Raw genomic sequence first — 18,191 nt, forward strand, 5'->3', positions numbered from 1 at the left:
TACTGAGGGCTTGTAGGCCTGTTGTAAGGCAGGTCCACAATAGGCTGAGAGATGCTGGACTGAGGGCTTGTAGGTCTGTTGTAAGGCAGGTCCTCACCAGACATCACCGGCAACAACGTCTCCTATGGGCACAAACCCACCGTCGCTGGACCAGACAGGACTGGCAAAAAGTGCTCTTCACTGACAAGTCGCGGTTTTGTCCCACCAGGGGTGATGGTCGGATTCGCGTTTATCGTCGAAGTAATGAGCGTTACACCGAGGCCTGTACTCTGGAGTGGGATCGATTTGGAGGTGGAGGGTCCGTCATGGTCTGGGGCGGTGTGTCACAGCATCATCGGACTGAGCTTGCTGTCATTGCAGGTAATCTAACGCTGTGCGTTACAGGGGAGACATCCTCCTCCCTCATGTGGTACCCTTCCTGCAGGCTCATCCTGATATGACCCTCCAGCATGACAATGCCCCCAGCCATACTGCTCGTTCTGTCCTGCAAGACAGGAATGTCAGTGTTCTGCCATGGCCAGCGAAGAGCCCGAATCTCAATCCCATTGAGCACCTCTGGGACCTGTTGAATCGGAGGGTGAGGGCTAGGGCCATTCCCCCCAGAAATGTCCGGGAACTTGCAGGTGCCTCGGTGGAAGTGTTGGGTAACATCTCACAGCAAGAACTGGCACATCTGGTGCAGTCCATGAGGAGGAGATGCACTGCAGTACTTAATGCAGCTGGTGACCACACCAAATACTGACTGTTACTTTTGATTTTGACCCCCCCTTTGTTCAGGGACACATTATTCAATTTCTGTTAGTCACATGTCTGTGGAACTTGTTCAGTTTATGTCTCAGTTGTTGAATCTTATGTTCACACAAATATTTACACATGTTAAGTTTGCTGAAAATAAATGCAATTGACAGTGAGAGGAAGTTTCTTTTTTTGCTGAGTTTATATCTATATACATTACCATTGAAAAGTTTGGGGTCACTTAGAAATGTCATTTTTTTTAAAGAAAAGCACATTTTTTGTCCATTAAAATAACATCAAATTGATCAGAAATACAATGTAGACATTGTTAATGTTGTAAATGGCTGTTGTAGCTGGAAACAGTCGTTTTTTAAATGGAATATCTACATAGGCGTACAGAACCCATTATCAGCAACCATCACTCCTGTGTTCCAATGGCACGTTGTGTTAGCTAATCCAAGTTTTTCATTTTAAAAGGCTAACTGAAAACCCATTTGCAATTATTAGAAAAACCTTTTGCAATTATGTTAGCACGGTTGAAAATGTTTGTGCTGGCTAAAGAAGCAATTAAACTGTCCTTCTTTAGACTAGTTGAGTATCTGGAGCATCAGCATTTGTGGGTTCGATTACAGGCTCAAAATGGCCAGAAACAAAGCACTTTTGTCTGAAACTTTACAGTCTATTCTTGTTCTGAGAAATAAATAAAGGCTATTCCATGCGAGAAATTGCCAAGAAACTGAAGATCTCATACAATGTTGTGTACAACTTCCTTCACAGAACAGCGCAAACTGGCTCTAACCAGAATTTAAAGAGGAGTGGGAGGCCCCAGTGCACAACTGAGCAAGAGGACAAGTACATTAGTGTCTAGTTTGAGAAACAGACGCTTCACAAGTCTTCAACTGGCAGCTTCATTAAAGGGTACTACCCTTCAAAACGAGTCTCAACGTCAACAGTGAAGAGGCGACTCCGGGATGCTGGCCTTGTTACCGGTCTGAGTTAGAGTCTCCATAAGGCCCACTCACACATTCCAATCCACACTGAGAGGACAAAGGATTTTGTCTGCTGCTTTAAGATTTACAATGGGCGTGAGGTGTCATAAAAAAAAAAACATTGAGCATGTCTGGGACCTGTTGGATCGGAGGGTGAGGGCTAGAGACTTTCCCCCCAGAAATGTCAGGGAACTTGCCCCCCCCCACTGAAGTGTAGGAAGTCTCCAATTGTTTAAATGGACTGGATCTTTAGATATACTACTTGGGTTCTGTTTCAGTAATAATGATTTCAAAACTTCGTTGCGTGTCTGATAATCTACCATTTATATACGAGTAGTTAAAACATAATGATAATAATAATGGTCCTCTGATTATATTTTTTAAACGTTTGGTATTCCTCCACTGAGTTTTCCTGGACTTAAAGGCTTTAATTGCATCAAGAAGTTCCTCTTCTGTAATTCGCATGAGTCTTTCCCTACAGATGTTAATTTTACATTATTATTATTATTAGGAGAAAAATGTATACAATTAGCTTCGGTTGGAGGAGATGGAGGAGCCTGAAACGAAAACATATTCTTAAAGTACTTTACTTCCTCTTTAAAATATAGTTTGGTGAATCATGCGTGACAAGTTTCAATATATATTTTTTTGTTGTAGCATTTCTATGTTGACTGATTGAAAGATAATTTGGGGCATTTTCCCCCCCATTTTCCATCCCATTTTCCATCCCATTTTCCCCCCCATTTTCCATCCCATTTCCCCCCCCATTTTCCATCCAGTTTGCTCTATTTTTTTATAAGATCTTTGTTGAATAAGTTCCTCCATTTCTTTTTGTTTTTCCTCTAACTTATTCTGAGCCTCTATGGTACAGTTTTTATTGCTATCACAACAACGTGTGTTCTCTTGTTTTGTTCTGTTCTGTAGTTTCGACCCAATGACTCGTCTGACAATCCTGGAGGCCCAGGATCAAAGCTGGCGAGACATTCAATGACGTCCTCTTCACAAACGAATCAACCGTGGCCCTTAGAGCAATTCTTTTATTTTACCTTTATTTAACTAGGCAAGTCAGTTAAGAACAAATTCTTATTTTCAATGACGGTCTAGGAACTGCCTTGTTCAGGGGCAGAACGACAGATTTGTACCATGTCAGCTCAGGGGTTTGAACTTGCAACCTTCCGATTACTAGTCCAACGCTCTAACCACTAGGGTACCCTGCCGCCCCATATTTATATTATGTGCAACTAAAATGTAGTTGAGATTTTGACCGTAATTGAAATAAGCATCTGCATTTTGAAAGTATTTTTTTTCTGTTATTTTCTTAACAAAAGCATAAAGATGTCGATCAACAAATACTGTACAGTATTATCTTTAGCTTTATCCAACGTTTTGCGGTTGCATGAGGTTTTGAGCATCGAATACATTGTAAATTGGGGGGATTTTCACACCTACAGTAGCCGGGCTAATAAATGGCCGTTTTCTAAATAAATTGAGGTATGAAGAGTTCACAACCTGCTCCACTTGTGGAAAAACGAGTGTCCGAAAACACGTTTTGAACAAACACAACATGAGCAGATTAACTTGGTCAAAACATTTATTTATCTATGAATGTTGGTACTTGTTTATTTTTGATCCAAAGCCACGAATCAGTGAGTCACTCAGCTGGACTCTCTTCATTCAGTTTCTTCTTTACAAACAAGGACTCCGTGTTTCAGAAACTCACTTTATTTTTCATTAGGTTATATGATAATCCATCCCACGGGTGGAATTAGACATTTAGCCGTCAGAAATGTCAGCCTTTAAATGCTTAATTATCCAAATGTTGAAAGTGTTTGTGGGGCGACGGAGGGAAACAAAATGGTGCAGTTTGAGGACATGTGGAGGAGATGCAGGTGGGTCTGGAGATGTGATGCAGGTGGGTCTGGAGATGGAGGTGGGTCTGGAGATGGAGGTGTGATGCAGGTGGGTCTGGAGATGGAGGTGGGTCTGGAGATGGAGATGTTATGCAGGTGGGTCTGGAGATGGAGATGTGATGCAGGTGGGTCTGGAGATGGAGGTGGGTCTGGAGATGTTATGCAGGTGGGTCTGGAGATGGAGATGTGATGCAGGTGGGTCTGGAGATGTGATGCAGGTGGGTCTGGAGATGGAGATGTGATGCAGGTGGGTTTGGAGATGGAGGTGTGATGCAGGTGGGTCTGGAGATGGAGGTGGGTCTGGAGATGGAGATGTGATGCAGGTGGGTCTGGAGATGGAGGTGTGAGCAGGTGGGTCTGGAGATGGAGGTGGGTCTGGAGATGGAGATGTGATGCAGGTGGGTCTGGAGATGGAGATGTGATGCAGGTGGGTCTGGAGATGGAGATGTGATGCAGGTGGGTCTGGAGATGGAGGTGGGTCTGGAGATGGAGATGTGATGCAGGTGGGTCTGGAGATGGAGGTGTGAGCAGGTGGGTCTGGAGATGGAGGTGTGAGCAGGTGGGTCTGGAGATGGAGGTGTGAGCAGGTGGGTCTGGAGATGGAGATGTGATGCAGGTGGGTCTGGAGATGGAGGTGTGAGCAGGTGGGTCTGGAGATGGAGGTGTGAGCAGGTGGGTCTGGAGATGGAGATGTGATGCAGGTGGGTCTGGAGATGGAGGTGTGAGCAGGTGGGTCTGGAGATGGAGATGTGATGCAGGTGGGTCTGGAGATGGAGGTGTGAGCAGGTGGGTCTGGAGATGGAGGTGTGATGCAGGTGGGTCTGGAGATGGAGGTGTGAGCAGGTGGGTCTGGAGATGGAGGTGTGAGCAGGTGGGTCTGGAGATGGAGGTGTGAGCAGGTGGGTCTGGAGATGGAGGTGTGAGCAGGTGGGTCTGGAGATGGGGGTGTGAGCACGTGGGTCTGGAGATGGAGGTGTGAGCAGGTGGGTCTGGAGATGGAGGTATGAGCAGGTGGGTCTGGAGATGGAGGTGGGTCTGGAGATGGAGATGTGATGCAGGTGGGTCTGGAGATGGAGGTGTGAGCAGGTGGGTCTGGAGATGGAGGTGTGAGCAGGTGGGTCTGGAGATGGAGATGTGATGCAGGTGGGTCTGGAGATGGAGGTGTGAGCAGGTGGGTCTGGAGATGGAGATGGAGATGGAGGTGTGAGCAGGTGGGTCTGGAGATGGAGGTGTGAGCAGGTGGGTCTGGAGATGGAGATGTGATGCAGGTGGGTCTGGAGATGGAGGTGTGAGCAGGTGGGTCTGGAGATGGAGGTGTGAGCAGGTGGGTCTGGAGATGGAGGTGTGAGCAGGTGGGTCTGGAGATGGAGATGTGATGCAGGTGGGTCTGGAGATGGAGGTGTGAGCAGGTGGGTCTGGAGATGTGATGCAGGTGGGTCTGGAGATGGGGGGGTGAGCAGGTGGGTCTGGAGATGGAGGTGAGGTGGGTCTGGAGATGGAGGTGTGAGCAGGTGGGTCTGGAGATGGAGGTGTGAGCAGGTGGGTCTGGAGATGGAGATGTGATGCAGGTGGGTCTGGAGATGGAGGTGTGAGCAGGTGGGTCTGGAGATGGAGGTGTGAGCAGGTGGGTCTGGAGATGGAGATGTGATGCAGGTGGGTCTGGAGATGGAGGTGTGAGCAGGTGGGTCTGGAGATGGAGGTGTGAGCAGGTGGGTCTGGAGATGGAGATGTGATGCAGGTGGGTCTGGAGATGGAGGTGTGAGCAGGTGGGTCTGGAGATGGAGGTGTGAGCAGGTGGGTCTGGAGATGGAGGTGTGAGCAGGTGGGTCTGGAGATGGGGGTGTGAGCACGTGGGTCTGGAGATGGAGGTGTGAGCAGGTGGGTCTGGAGATGGAGGTATGAGCAGGTGGGTCTGGAGATGGAGGTATGAGCAGGTGGGTCTGGAGATGGAGGTGTGAGCAGGTGGGTCTGGAGATGGAGGTGTGAGCAGGTGGGTCTGGAGATGGAGGTGTGAGCAGGTGGGTCTGGAGATGGAGATGGAGGTGTGAGCAGGTGGGTCTGGAGATGGAGATGGAGGTGTGAGCAGGTGGGTCTGGAGATGGAGGTGTGAGCAGGTGGGTCTGGAGATGGAGATGTGATGCAGGTGGGTCTGGAGATGGAGATGGAGGTGTGAGCAGGTGGGTCTGGAGATGGAGGTGTGAGCAGGTGGGTCTGGAGATGGAGATGGAGGTGTGAGCAGGTGGGTCTGGAGATGGAGATGGAGGTGTGAGCAGGTGGGTCTGGAGATGGAGGTGTGAGCAGGTGGGTCTGGAGATGGAGATGTGATGCAGGTGGGTCTGGAGATGGAGGTGTGAGCAGGTGGGTCTGGAGATGGAGGTATGAGCAGGTGGGTCTGGAGATGGAGATGGAGGTGTGAGCAGGTGGTTCTGGAGATGGAGGTATGAGCAGGTGGGTCTGGAGATGGAGGTATGAGCAGGTGGGTCTGGAGATGGAGGTATGAGCAGGTGGGTCTGGAGATGGAGGTGTGAGCAGGTGGGTCTGGAGATGGAGGTATGAGCAGGTGGGTCTGGAGATGGAGGTATGAGCAGGTGGGTCTGGGCAGGTGTGATGTAGTTGTTGTTTGTATGTGTATGTTTTGAATTGTCTAAAAAAATATAAAATAGAGAAACCAAAAGCCCACCTTACCTATTTTTCGAAAATCGTCAGTCCACATGTCATGTGTGTTTGCAGCCATTGTATTTACCCAAGTTCTCTCTCAACTCCAGGACCGCCAGCTGATCGTTTGTTTTTGTTGTTGCCTGATGCAGGACTCTAGTGCCAGAGAAGAGAGACTCTCAGACTGAAAACACATCCATTCATTCAGGAAAATATAGTCCATTTGTGTCACAGTTTAGACTACGGATAAATCAGCGTCGTATCTCCCCCTTGTGGCAGTGTGGTGCAATGACAGAAAGCCACCATCTACCATAAACGGTCACGGCATATTGTTTTTTTTTTATTTTCTTTTATTTTACCTTTATTTAACCAGGCAAGTCAGTTAAGAACATATTCTTATTTTCAATGACGGCCTGGAGATGGAGGTGTGAGTGGGTTAACTGCCTGTTCAGGGGCAGAACGACAGATTTGTACCTTGTCAGCTCGGGGGTTTGAACTCGCAACCTTCCGGTTACTAGTCCAACGCTCTAACCACTAGGCTACGCTGCCGCATAAACTCAAAACCTTTTAATTGAGGAACCACTGCATGTGTGAGTGGGACCAGTGGACTCCATTTAGGAGAAATTAGTAATCCCTGTGCCACCACCACCACCACGACCAGATGCTCTCAGACTATGAGAGAACACACAGTCAGATGCAGACAGCAGCTGGAGTAGTATCTCGGATAATCTATTTCCATCAGTGCAAAAAGTCTAGGGCCTGAAGGGCAGCGTGGGCTTAGATGGGTTGCAGCCAAGCTTCAGGGATTCATCCGATACCCCATCAGTCACCGGCTTCAATAATAAGTGCATCGACAACATCGTCCACACAAACCGTAGGTACATACGCCAACCAGAAGCATTAGAGGCAACATCCGCACTGAACTAAAAGACTAGAGCCGACGCTTTCAAGGAGCGGGACGCTTAGAAGGAATTCTACACCCTCTGACAAACCATCAAAAAGGCAAAGTGTCAATACAGGACTAAGATAAACTCCTACGACAACGGCTCTGACGCTCACCTGCACTTATACGGTAAATGGTTCAATATTTAATGTAATAAATAAGATTAACTATCATAAATCTGTCTGAATTTGAGTGTTTACATTTCTCCAACCCTATCCCTCAGCTGTTTAGCGAAACAGTGGTGGGTTCCCACTTTGTAGTTGTTTTAACTGCAGAGGGGTACACTACAAAAGTAGGATCGAAGAGTTAGCCAGCTAACTTTGATAAGCAACCAGAGGGGTACACTACAAAGTAGGATCGAAGAGTTAGCCAGCTAACTTTGATAAGCAACCAGAGGGGTACACTACAAAGTAGGATCGAAGAGTTAGCCAGCTAACTTTGATAAGCAACCAGAGGGGTACACTACAAAGTAGGATCGAAGAGTTAGCCAGCTAACTTTGATAAGCAACCAGTGGGGTACACTACAAAGTAGGATCGAAGAGTTAGCCAGCTAACTTTGATAAGCAACCAGAGGGGTACACTACAAAGTAGGATCGAAGAGTTAGCCAGCTAACTTTGATAAGCAACCAGAGGGGTACACCACAAAGTAGGATCGAAGAGTTAGCCAGCTAACTTTGATAAGCAACCAGAGGGATACACTACAAAGTAGGATCGAAGAGTTAGCCAGCTAACTTTGATAAGCAACCAGAAATAACTATTAATTTTCTAATTCACTTAGTACCCTACACTTAGATATATGTTTTTTTGGTTGCTGAGTCAATCAGACCATAACCCTTTCATGCTTATCTTTCTAAAACATTATTTGAGATAATTTTGGCAAGTTAAATGACTAACTTGCCAAATCATACATTATAGTGTACACTTCTGTTTGTAGTGTACACTTCTGTTTGTAGTGTACAATTCTGTTTGTAGTGTACAATTATGTTTGTAGTTTGCCCCTTTCAAAATGAACAAGTAGCTACAGGTAAATTGTATACATTAGCTCAATAGTTTGACATCTTGCCTCCATTTATCAATCTATGCATTTGAGTGTTTTACACTTCTCCATCCCTTAGATTGACCTGTTGTTGTCTGAACTGCAGACTGGCCCTTTTTCATGAACAAAGCAGCAACAGCATAAACATAAATACATTATATAATTACTGTCACATTGGACTGAGCAGGATCAGGAGGACCAGTTAGAGTTGGTCCACAGGTGTATCTCAATACTCTCTTAGTCTCCTCTCTGTGTCTATGTCCTCAGTCGGTCCACAGGTGTATCTCAATACTCTCTTAGTCTCCTCTCTGTGTCTATGTCCTCAGTCGGTCCACAGGTGTATCTCAATACTCTCTTAGTCCCCTCTCTGTGTCTATGTCCTCAGTTGGTCCACAGGTGTATCTCAATACTCTCTTAGTCCCCTCTCTGTGTCTATGTCCTCAGTTGGTCCACAGGTGTATCTCAATACTCTCTTAGTCCCCTCTCTGTGTCTATGTCCTCAGTTGGTCCACAGGTGTATCTCAATACTCTCTTAGTCTCCTCTCTGTGTCTATGTCCTCAGTTGGTCCACAGGTGTATCTCAATACTCTCTTAGTCTCCTCTCTGTGTCTATGTCCTCAGTTAGTCCACAGGTGTATCTCAATACTCTCTTAGTCTCCTCTCTGTGTCCTCATTTACTTTCTTTGTGGTTGTTTTTGACATGCCTCAACAGATTAGTCTTCTGAGTGAATATTTTATCACAGACTGAGCAGCCATGTTGTTTCTCTCCTGTGTGAATCCGTATGTGTTTGATTAAGTTTCTCTTGACACTAAATATTTTCCCACAGTCGCCACAGCTAAATGGTTTCTCTCCTGTGTGAATCCGTATGTGTCTCCCTAGGACCACTTTCTGACTGAAGCTTTTCCCACAGTCTCCACAGCTAAATGGTTTCTCTCCTGTGTGAGTCCGTATGTGTCTCCCTAGGACCCCCTTCTGACTGAAGCTTTTACCACAGTAACAACAGCTAAATGGTTTCTCTCCTGTGTGAGTCAGTATATGCTTATTTAGGTGGTCCTTCAGACTGAAACTTTTCCCACAGTCACAACAGCTAAATGATTTCTCCCCTGTGTGAGTCAGTATGTGCCTCCCTAGGACCCCCTTTTGACTGAAGCTTTTTCCACAGTCAAAGCAGATAAATGGTTTCTCTCCTGTGTGAGTACGGATATGATTATTTAGGTGGGCCTTCTGACTGAAGCTTTTCCCACAGTCACCACAGCTAAATGGTTTCTCCCCTGTGTGAGTCAGGATATGCACAGTTAAGTGCTTCTTCAGACTGAAGCTTTTCCCACAGTCACCACAGATAAATAATTTCTCCCCTGTGTGAATCAATATATGTGCCTTAAGGGACCCCTTCTGATTAAAGCTTTTCCCACAGTCACCACAAATAAATGGTTTCTCTCCTGTGTGAGTCAGTAGATGCACGGTTAAGTGTTCCTTACGATAAAAGTTTTTCCCACAGTCGCCACAACTAAACGGTTTCTCTCCTGTGTGAGTCCATATATGTTTGGTTAGTGACCCCTTGTGTCTGAAACTTTTATCACAGTCATCACAGCTAAATGGTTTCTCCCCTGTGTGAATCAATATATGCCTCCCTAGGTCCCCCTTCTGACTGAAGCTCTTCCCACAGTAACCACAACTAAATGGTTTCTCTCCTGTGTGAATCAGTTTATGCATGGTTAGGTTATTCTTGATACTGAAGCTTTTCCCACAGTCACCACAAATAAATAATTTCTCCCCTGTGTGAGTCCGTATATGCATAGTTAGGTTCTCCTTGCGATAGAAGCTCTTCCCACAGTCACCACAGATAAATGATCTCTCTCCTGTGTGCATCCCGATGTGTCTGGACAGATATTTCTTTAGTTTGAAGGTCTTGCCACAAACGGGACAGGTGAAAGGTTTCACACCGTGACAGAGTCGGACGTGGGCCTTTAGTTTACAGGTGGATTTGTAGTGTTTATTGCAGAAGACACATTCACTGGGTCTCTTGGTGAGAGTCACATGCTTCTGCAGATCAGCTTTCAGAGCAAAAGATTCACCACAGTCACGGCAGCTGTGAGTTTTTCTAGATGTGGTGCTGGGTTTGGAACAGTGTTTATCCAATGGTGGACTGTAGTCAAGTCCTACTGTGTCGCTGCTTACGGCTGAACTGTGGCTGGAGGCATTGTTTTGATTATCTGGAGGGTCACAGGGAATGTTGAGACCCTTAATGTGGGTCACAGTGACAAAAGTTGTGAGATCCACTGGTTTAGAGTCTCTCTCTCTGTTCTCCACAGTCTGGGTTTGGGGAAGAGTCAAGGACTGAAGTGGGTCCTCCTGATCACATGCACTTTTTACATAGGAAGGAGTGAATATGGAGTCTTTGGTATCAAAGAGCCCTTGAAGCTGCTCTTCCTCCTGACTGGTCCTGACTTCCTCCTGTTCCTCTTTAATCTGTTTGGTCTCTGGGTCCTTCTGTCCCAGACTGGGGCTCCACTCCTGCTCACAGTGCTGCTGCTCAGGGGGAACCTCCTGTTCAGAGACAGAGGGCTGCAGGGAGTCTGGAGGGAAGGAGAGGAGGGTGGAGGTTATCTGCCAGAGAATTACATTTACATTTGGAATCACTCATGAATTATAGATCTCTATGATTTTAAAATATCAAATGGCTTTATTGGCATGTATGTCTACACAGCCTTTAAACACAGCTTTTAAACACAGCCTTTAAACACAGCCTTTAAACACAGCAGGGGGGTAATCAGACTGTAGCTTTGTCTCAGCCAGGTTGGCAGGGGGGTAATCAGACTGTAGCCTTGTTTCAGCCAGGTTGGCAGGGGGGTAATCAGACTGTAGCCTTGTTTCAGCCAGGTTGGCAGGGGGGTAATCAGACTGTAGCCTTGTTTCAGCCAGGTCAGTAGGGGGGTAATCAGACTGTAGCCTTGTTTCAGCTAGGTCAGCAGGGGGGTAATCAGACTGTAGCTTTGTTTCAGCCAGGTTGGCAGGGGGGTAATCAGACTGTAGCTTTGTTTCAGCCAGGTTGGCAGGGGGGTAATCAGACTGTAGCCTTGTTTCAGCCAGGTTGGCAGGGAGGTAATCAGACTGTAGCCTTGTTTCAGCCAGGTTGGCAGGGGGGTAATCAGACTGTAGCCTTGTTTCAGCCAGGTTGGCAGGGGGGTAATCAGACTGTAGCTTTGTTTCAGCCAGGTTGGCAGGGGGGTAATCAGACTGTAGCCTTGTTTCAGCCAGGTTGGCAGGGGGGTAATCAGACTGTAGCCTTGTTTCAGCCAGGTTGGCAGGGGGGTAATCAGACTGTAGCCTTGTTTCAGCCAGGTTGGCAGGGGGGTAATCAGACTGTAGCTTTGTTTCAGCCAGGTTGGCAGGGGGGTAATCAGACTGTAGCTTTGTTTCAGCCAGGTCAGCAGGGGGGTAATCAGACTGTAGCTTTGTTTCAGCCAGGTTGGCAGGGGGGTAATCAGACTGTAGCCTTGTTTCAGCCAGGTTGGCAGGGGGGTAATCAGACTGTAGCTTTGTTTCAGCCAGGTTGGCAGGGGGGTAATCAGACTGTAGCCTTGTTTCAGCCAGGTTGGCAGGGGGGTAATCAGACTGTAGCCTTGTTTCAGCCAGGTTGGCAGGGGGGTAATCAGACTGTAGCTTTGTTTCAGCCAGGTTGGCAGGGGGGTAATCAGACTGTAGCTTTGTTTCAGCCAGGTCAGCAGGGGGTAATCAGACTGTAGCTTTGTTTCAGCCAGGTCAGCAGGGGGTAATCAGACTGTAGCCTTGTTTCAGCCAGGTCAGCAGGGGGTAATTAGACTGTAGACTTGTTTCAGCCAGGTCAGCAGGGGGGTAATCAGACTGTAGCCTTGTTTCAGCCAGGTCAGCGGGGGGTATTTAGACTGTAGACTTGTTTCAGCCAGGTCGGTGGGGGGTAAACACACTGCTGCCCACGTGGACAAAAGCCCCGCCTACTTTCTGTATAACCGATGAACAAAACATTGGTTTGTGTTAAAAAAAAAAATAATAATTAACTGTATCGTTTGTATTTTTAAAAGTTATTTAGGAAAATGATGAATTTGTTATGTTCGAGGTTTCCAAACCCTTTATTACAATCAAGGATCAATTGTTTCTAGATAAAAACGTTTCACATTTTTACCAAATCATCGTCCTCAGCTAAAACAAAATGGACGTTGAATTACTTCCATGTAGCACTGGAGTCAGAAGGGAAACATAAGGATGAACTTTCTAGAAATAGAGTCAATTCAAATAGAATTTTATTCAACATTCGTCAGTGGACGATGCTGTCCAAGCATTGGTACGTCACTGTAACTTTTATCCAATCACAGTCAAATGATTTTTTAAAAGCTTAAAATGATCTGAAAGCCTAAAAGGTGTATTCATTTAGTAGAACTATATCTAACTATCAGTAGATCTAAATACAAACCTATTCTACATAGTTGTATCTCTGGTGTCCTCCCCAGCAGTCTCCGTAGCAGATCATTCTCCTCCTGGTACTCTGCTACTGTTTCCTCAATCGCACCGAAAATCTCCACAGCAGCCGATGCCGTTAAACATTCATTTAAAAAGACACTCAACAACTGTAGTTTAGACGTTTTCAGTGGACTGAGAGTTGGGTGTTCAGCGAGTATGGCTTCTTGACATGGGTTCTCCAGATCACATTCACTTTTCACACAGGAAGGAGTGAATATGGAGTCTTTGGTATCAAAGAGCCCTTGAAGCTGCTCTTCCTCCTGACTGGTCCTGAGATCCTCGTCTTCCTCTTTAATCTGTTTGGTCTCTGGGTCCTTCTGTCCCAGACTGGGGCTCCACTCCTGCTCACAGTGCTGCTGCTCAGGGGGAACCTCCTCTTCAGAGACAGAGACCTGCAGGGAGTCTGGAGGGAAGGAGAGGAGGAGCAGAGGTCATTTATATACTACAGAATTAAATAGAACACTTCAATTATAGATCTCTGATCTACAGTGCTTTCGGGAAGTATACATTACAGCCTTATTCAACAATATATATATATATATTTTAAAGTAAATCCTCAGCAATCTACACACAATAACCCATAATGACATCACAATAACCCATAATGACATCACAATAACCCATAATGACATCACAATGACCCATAATGACATCACAATAACCCATAATGACATCACAATAACCCATAATGACAAAGCGAAAACAGGTTTTTAGAAATTTGTGCAAAAAATAAAACCGTTTATTTACATACAGTACCAGTCAAAACCTGCAACGCTTTTTCTTCATTGTTTTCTACATTGTAGAATAATCATGAAGACATCAAAACTATGAAATAACACATATGGAATCATGGAGTAACCAAAAACAAGTGTTAAAATAAATCTAAATATATTTCAGATTCTTCAAAGTAGCCACCCAAAAGCCTTGATGAGAGCTTTACACACTCTTGGCATTCTCTCAACCAGAGTCTTGAGGTCCTGTTTTTGCTTTGTCATTATGGGGTATTGTGATGTCATTATGGGGTATTGTGATGTCATTATGGGGTATTGTGATGTCATTATGGGGTATAGACAAAGCTAGTCTGATTACCCCCCTGCTGACCTGGCTGAAACAAGGCTACAGTCTGATTACCCCCCTGCTGACCTGGCTGAAACAAAGCTACAGTCTGATTACCCCCCTGCTGACCTGGCTGAAACAAGGCTACAGTCTGATTACCCCCCTGCTGACCTGGCTGAAACAAGGCTACAGTCTGATTACCCCCCTGCTGACCTGGCTGAAACAAGGCTACAGTCTGATTACCCCCCTGCCAACCTGGCTGAAACAAGGCTACAGTATGATTACCCCCCTGCTGACCTAGCTGAAACAAGGCTACAGTCTGATTACCCCCCTGCCAACCTGGCTGAAACAAGGCTACAGTCTGATTACCCCCCTGCTGACCTGGCTGAAACAAGGCTACAGTCTGATTACCCCCCTGCCAACCTGGCTGAAACAAGGCTACAGTCTGATTACCCCCCTGCTGACCTGGCTGAAACAAGGCTACAGTCTGATTACCCCCCTGCCGACCTAGCTGAAACAAGGCTACAGTCTGATTACCCCCCTGCCGACCTAGCTGAAACAAGGCTACAGTCTGATTACCCCCCTGCTAACCTGGCTGAGACAAAGCTACAGTCTGATTACCCCCCTGCTGACCTGGCTGAGACAAAGCTACAGTCTGATTTTGCAGTTGTTGCAGGAAGCTCTTACTGATTTAAAACTCATGCTTAAGGCCAAACTAAATACATGTTGTTTTCAAGTTCTGGTATTATTGTCTCAGACGGATAACATCTTTACACATCGGATGGTTCTATTTCGATTGACAACGATTTATCGTTTAAAACAAAAAACATATGAACGAGCTCGTTAATGGTCTTTCTTGTTTTCCAGAAACAGATCGTGTCTCTCTCTAGTCAGCAGGAAGCAGATTGTCCAATCAACCTTTCTACCCGTTGTTGATTATGATGATACGATTTATCAAAGTGCAGCTGCCTCTACTCTTAAACCCCTGGATGAGGTTGGTCATAGCGCCTTATCGTTTTATCACAGGACACAGTTTTATTACTCCTCTCTGTTATTCTTTACCAGAAGGTTTGACCTCTTTGAAGTAGATCACATCATTCCTCTCATTACTGTTTACAAAGCCCTGCTCCACTAACATCAAACTTTACCGAACATCACTGTTATTCTTTTTAATCCTGATGCAGTATAGCAGTTATAGCATTAAGGCGACCTGGTCTTCATCTCTTAAAAGGGTAAAGAGTAGTATTATCAGCCAGTTGGGAAATGTTGATTTCTTTGTTAAAAATGTTTAAGCAATGCAGATTTGCATTATTCAGAATATCTAGAGATAGAAGTTCAAACAAAATTAAATAAAAAGGGCAAAATTGGGCATCCCTGTCGTGCACTATTTATAGTGAATCTTTTGGATGTATTAACGTTTAGTAACACAGAACTATTTATATATATATTTTAAAACATGTGAATGACTGACTCTTTTTTTTTTACCGAAACAAAAAAAGTTTAAGAGACTGAAAGAGGATTTCATGTTAAATTGTGTCAAAGGTTTTACAGAAGTCCAGAAATAAGACAACCGCATTCGAGTCAATTGCATCTCGACGGTCCAAGACTAAACGAATGTTAGAGCTGATGTGACGGCCCTTCACAAATCCTGTTTGAGTCTCATTTATAATGGTATCTATTCCTTTCTTTAATCTTTTGGCGTTAACCAGAGCAATCCATTTGTAATCAATGTTTAATAAAGTAATTGGTCTCCAATTGTCAGTGAGAGAAAGGTCTTTATCGGGCGTCGGAATCAATGAAATAAGGCCCTGTTTCATAGTGGAGACCATTTCACCCTTTTCAATGAAATCTTGAAACATATTAAATAGTTTGTTCTAGTAACTTCCAAAACTGTCTATAGAATTCAACTGACAGGCCATCAGTTCCAGGAGATTTCCCTTCTTTTTTCATTGAATTCAGAGCCTCTCTAATTTCCTCGATTGACAGAGGTGAATCGCAAACTGAGTGGAAATCCATCCTCAATAACAGGGATATCATTCTGAATGTGGCACATGTAGCTTTCACAACCATCTTCCTGAAATTGTGAGTTGTCACGGTTTTCGTAAAAGGAATTGACAACTGTTGATATTGTAACGGGATCTTTGCATAAAACCTCGTTAATTTTGAGTGCTGTTATAGATTTTAATTTTGTAGTTTCTCTTTTCAAGTGCAAAGAAATTAACCTGTTTCTTTCCCCCTCTTCAAGCCATTTTGCTCTTGATCTTTGACAGATCTGTGTAAAACTGTTGTAATTCTAGTTGTAAAGATTTAGATACAGACTCTTCTTCTTGAGATAGTTTTCTACAGAAAGATAATCTGTCAAGCTCATCAAAAAACGTTTTTCTCTAAGATTCTTCAGGTGCTTCAGCTATTTGGCACATTTAATGGCTACAACTGACTTTATATTTGAAGAATTCTACTTCCTGGACCCAAATCAAAAAATAAAAATAATCTTCGGCTAACGATTTGATGTTTCCAATGAAAATAGGATCTTTAAGAAGTGTTTTGTTTAAATGTCCAATATCCTTGAATACAGTTAAGATTTTTTTTAGTAGCTTTTAAATTCAGAGAAATCAAATGAGGATCAGAAAAGGGAGCCAACAGATGATCTACATTTGTAACAAAACGGGGGAGATTATGATTACATCTATTCTAGATTTTCATGACATTGTTTTGTTGGTCCACCCTTTGCATCCAGATTCAAATAATACCAGGCATCAACAACACAGAGATTATTGCATAATGTTGTGACGATATTGCTATTTTGAGAGCTTTGACTCGTTCGAGGTGGAAAACGATCAGCAGAGTCATTCAGGTGTTTCCTGAGAGAATTAGAAAAGCCTCTGAGTGTTTTGTTTTGAGTAAACCCTCTCGTTTTCTAGGAAGTTGGGCAAAAAGGAGTCTTATATGAAGCATGTGTCCATACACATTACAGATGATGAAAATATCATTGTCAAGTTTAACAGTTACTATGACCCATTTCCCATCCCGTGAAGATGTGGATTCTAGAATGTCCCCTTTAAAAACTTGTGAAGATGTGGATTCTAGAATGTCCCCTTTAAAAACTTGTGAAGATGTGGATTCTAGAATGTCCCCTTTAAAAACTTGTGAAGATGTGGATTCTAGAATGTCCCCTTTAAAAACTTGTGAAGATGTGGATTCTAGAATGTCCCCTTTAAAAACTTGTGAAGATGTGGATTCTAGAATGTCCCCTTTAAAAACTTGTGAAGATGTGGATTCTAGAATGTGGCCTTTAAACAGGTCGATAAGCGTCAGAACACCAGCAGAACGGTTTGATCCATGACTGAAATAGGCCGTGCCTCCCCATTGTGACTTCCACAATTGCAAGTCACTTTCACAGGAATGAGTTTCCTGAAGGACAAAATATACTTTATTGCGTTTACAATATATAAATATTTTCTTTTTTTTGTAAGATCTCTCAAACCCTTAGCATTTAGGCTAACTATATTGACTGAGTTTAAAACAAACTCCTACATAAAAATATTTTAAAAAGAGACAAACTAGACCACAGATGTGAACAAAAAAACAAATCTGGCCTGTGAGTGCCTCTGGAGGGGTCGCGATCACATTTTCGAGTCAAGTATAAATAGGCTCTTAGCTCCCCTTAGACGTAACCGAGTGCAAACAGCAACTGTAAGCTATTTCAATCAGCTTTTCGTGACAAAGACAACTGTAACATTAAAACTAATTACAAATTATAATTCTTAAAATTGTTGAAATGGTGATCTCTTACAAGTTTAATTAATTGAGTAGAACTATAGCTAGCTATATGTATACGTTTACAAACCTGTTCTACATAGTTTTATCTCCGGTGTGATCCGCAGCAGTCTCCGTAGCAGAGCATTTTCCTCCTGGTATTTCAATACCGTTTTCTCAACTGCCCCAAAAATATCCACATCAGCCGGCGTTAAACGATCATTTAAAAACAAACTCAACAACTGTAGTTTAGACATTTTCAGTGGACTTGGTGTTTGGGTAGCCTATTGAGTTCAGTCGATATGTCTTTCTTTACTCCACAAAAGGAATGCAAAACCAACAAACTCATCTCCAATCCTACTTCCGTGTTGGAGTGAAATCATTTTTAGAAAACTCAATGGTTCTAGTGAGGGGTCAGCAGCGCCCCCAGCTGGATGGAGGTTTACTGTGCAAGGCAGCCTACAGACCAGTAGTAAAAGCAAACGACGACGACATGTCGACAAAACGGTGGTTATCATCAGTATAGGATGATCTGTGAGAATCGATTATTAAAATTGGGAGTCGACTGAATATCATTATTCTATACAATATTACACACACACACACACACACA

General features: G+C 44.3%; 1 protein-coding gene and 1 long non-coding RNA gene across 9 annotated transcripts; one reads left to right on the forward strand and one right to left on the reverse strand.

The window, feature by feature from the left end:
• Window positions 1-7,410: 7,410 nt before the first annotated feature.
• On the forward strand, window positions 7,411-8,941 carry LOC127916246 (uncharacterized). 7 transcript variants are annotated; one of them, XR_008094119.1, is made up of 3 exons: window positions 7,411-7,524; window positions 7,585-8,723; window positions 8,842-8,941. It is a non-coding gene; the product is annotated as an uncharacterized LOC127916246 (long non-coding RNA). The 7 variants fall into 7 exon arrangements; XR_008094113.1 differs by having other exon boundaries at window positions 7,585-8,605; window positions 8,724-8,871; XR_008094117.1 differs by having other exon boundaries at window positions 7,585-8,546; window positions 8,724-8,871.
• On the reverse strand, window positions 8,927-17,938 carry LOC118376648 (oocyte zinc finger protein XlCOF6-like). Of its 2 annotated transcripts, none has more exons than XM_052497742.1 (3): window positions 17,670-17,938; window positions 13,138-13,169; window positions 8,927-10,813 (listed from the first exon to the last, which is right to left on the reverse strand). In XM_052497742.1, the coding sequence occupies exons 1-3, from the start codon at window positions 17,833-17,835 to the stop codon at window positions 8,939-8,941; spliced, it is 2,073 nt and encodes a 690-aa protein (XP_052353702.1). In that variant the 5' UTR covers window positions 17,836-17,938; the 3' UTR covers window positions 8,927-8,938. The 2 variants fall into 2 exon arrangements, with proteins under 2 accessions (XP_052353702.1, XP_035619280.2); XM_035763387.2 differs by having other exon boundaries at window positions 8,927-10,845; window positions 12,720-13,169.
• Window positions 17,939-18,191: the final 253 nt, after the last annotated feature.

The sequence above is a fragment of the Oncorhynchus keta genome, chromosome 35 (genome assembly GCF_023373465.1).
Source record: "Oncorhynchus keta strain PuntledgeMale-10-30-2019 chromosome 35, Oket_V2, whole genome shotgun sequence".
Classification (NCBI taxonomy): domain Eukaryota; kingdom Metazoa; phylum Chordata; class Actinopteri; order Salmoniformes; family Salmonidae; genus Oncorhynchus; species Oncorhynchus keta.

Bases quoted from the DNA above. Each gene is read 5' to 3' on its own strand.
- LOC118376648 (XM_035763387.2), bottom strand. From the start codon at position 17,835: ATGTCTAAACTACAGTTGTTGAGTTTGTTTTTAAATGATCGTTTAACG. The intron at 13,170-17,669 runs GTTTGTAAACGT...CCTTCCCTCCAG, and splicing joins GATAAAACTATGTAGAACAG to ACTCCCTGCAGGTCTCTGTC. The intron at 10,846-12,719 runs GTTTGTATTTAG...CCTTCCCTCCAG, and splicing joins GATACAACTATGTAGAATAG to ACTCCCTGCAGCCCTCTGTC.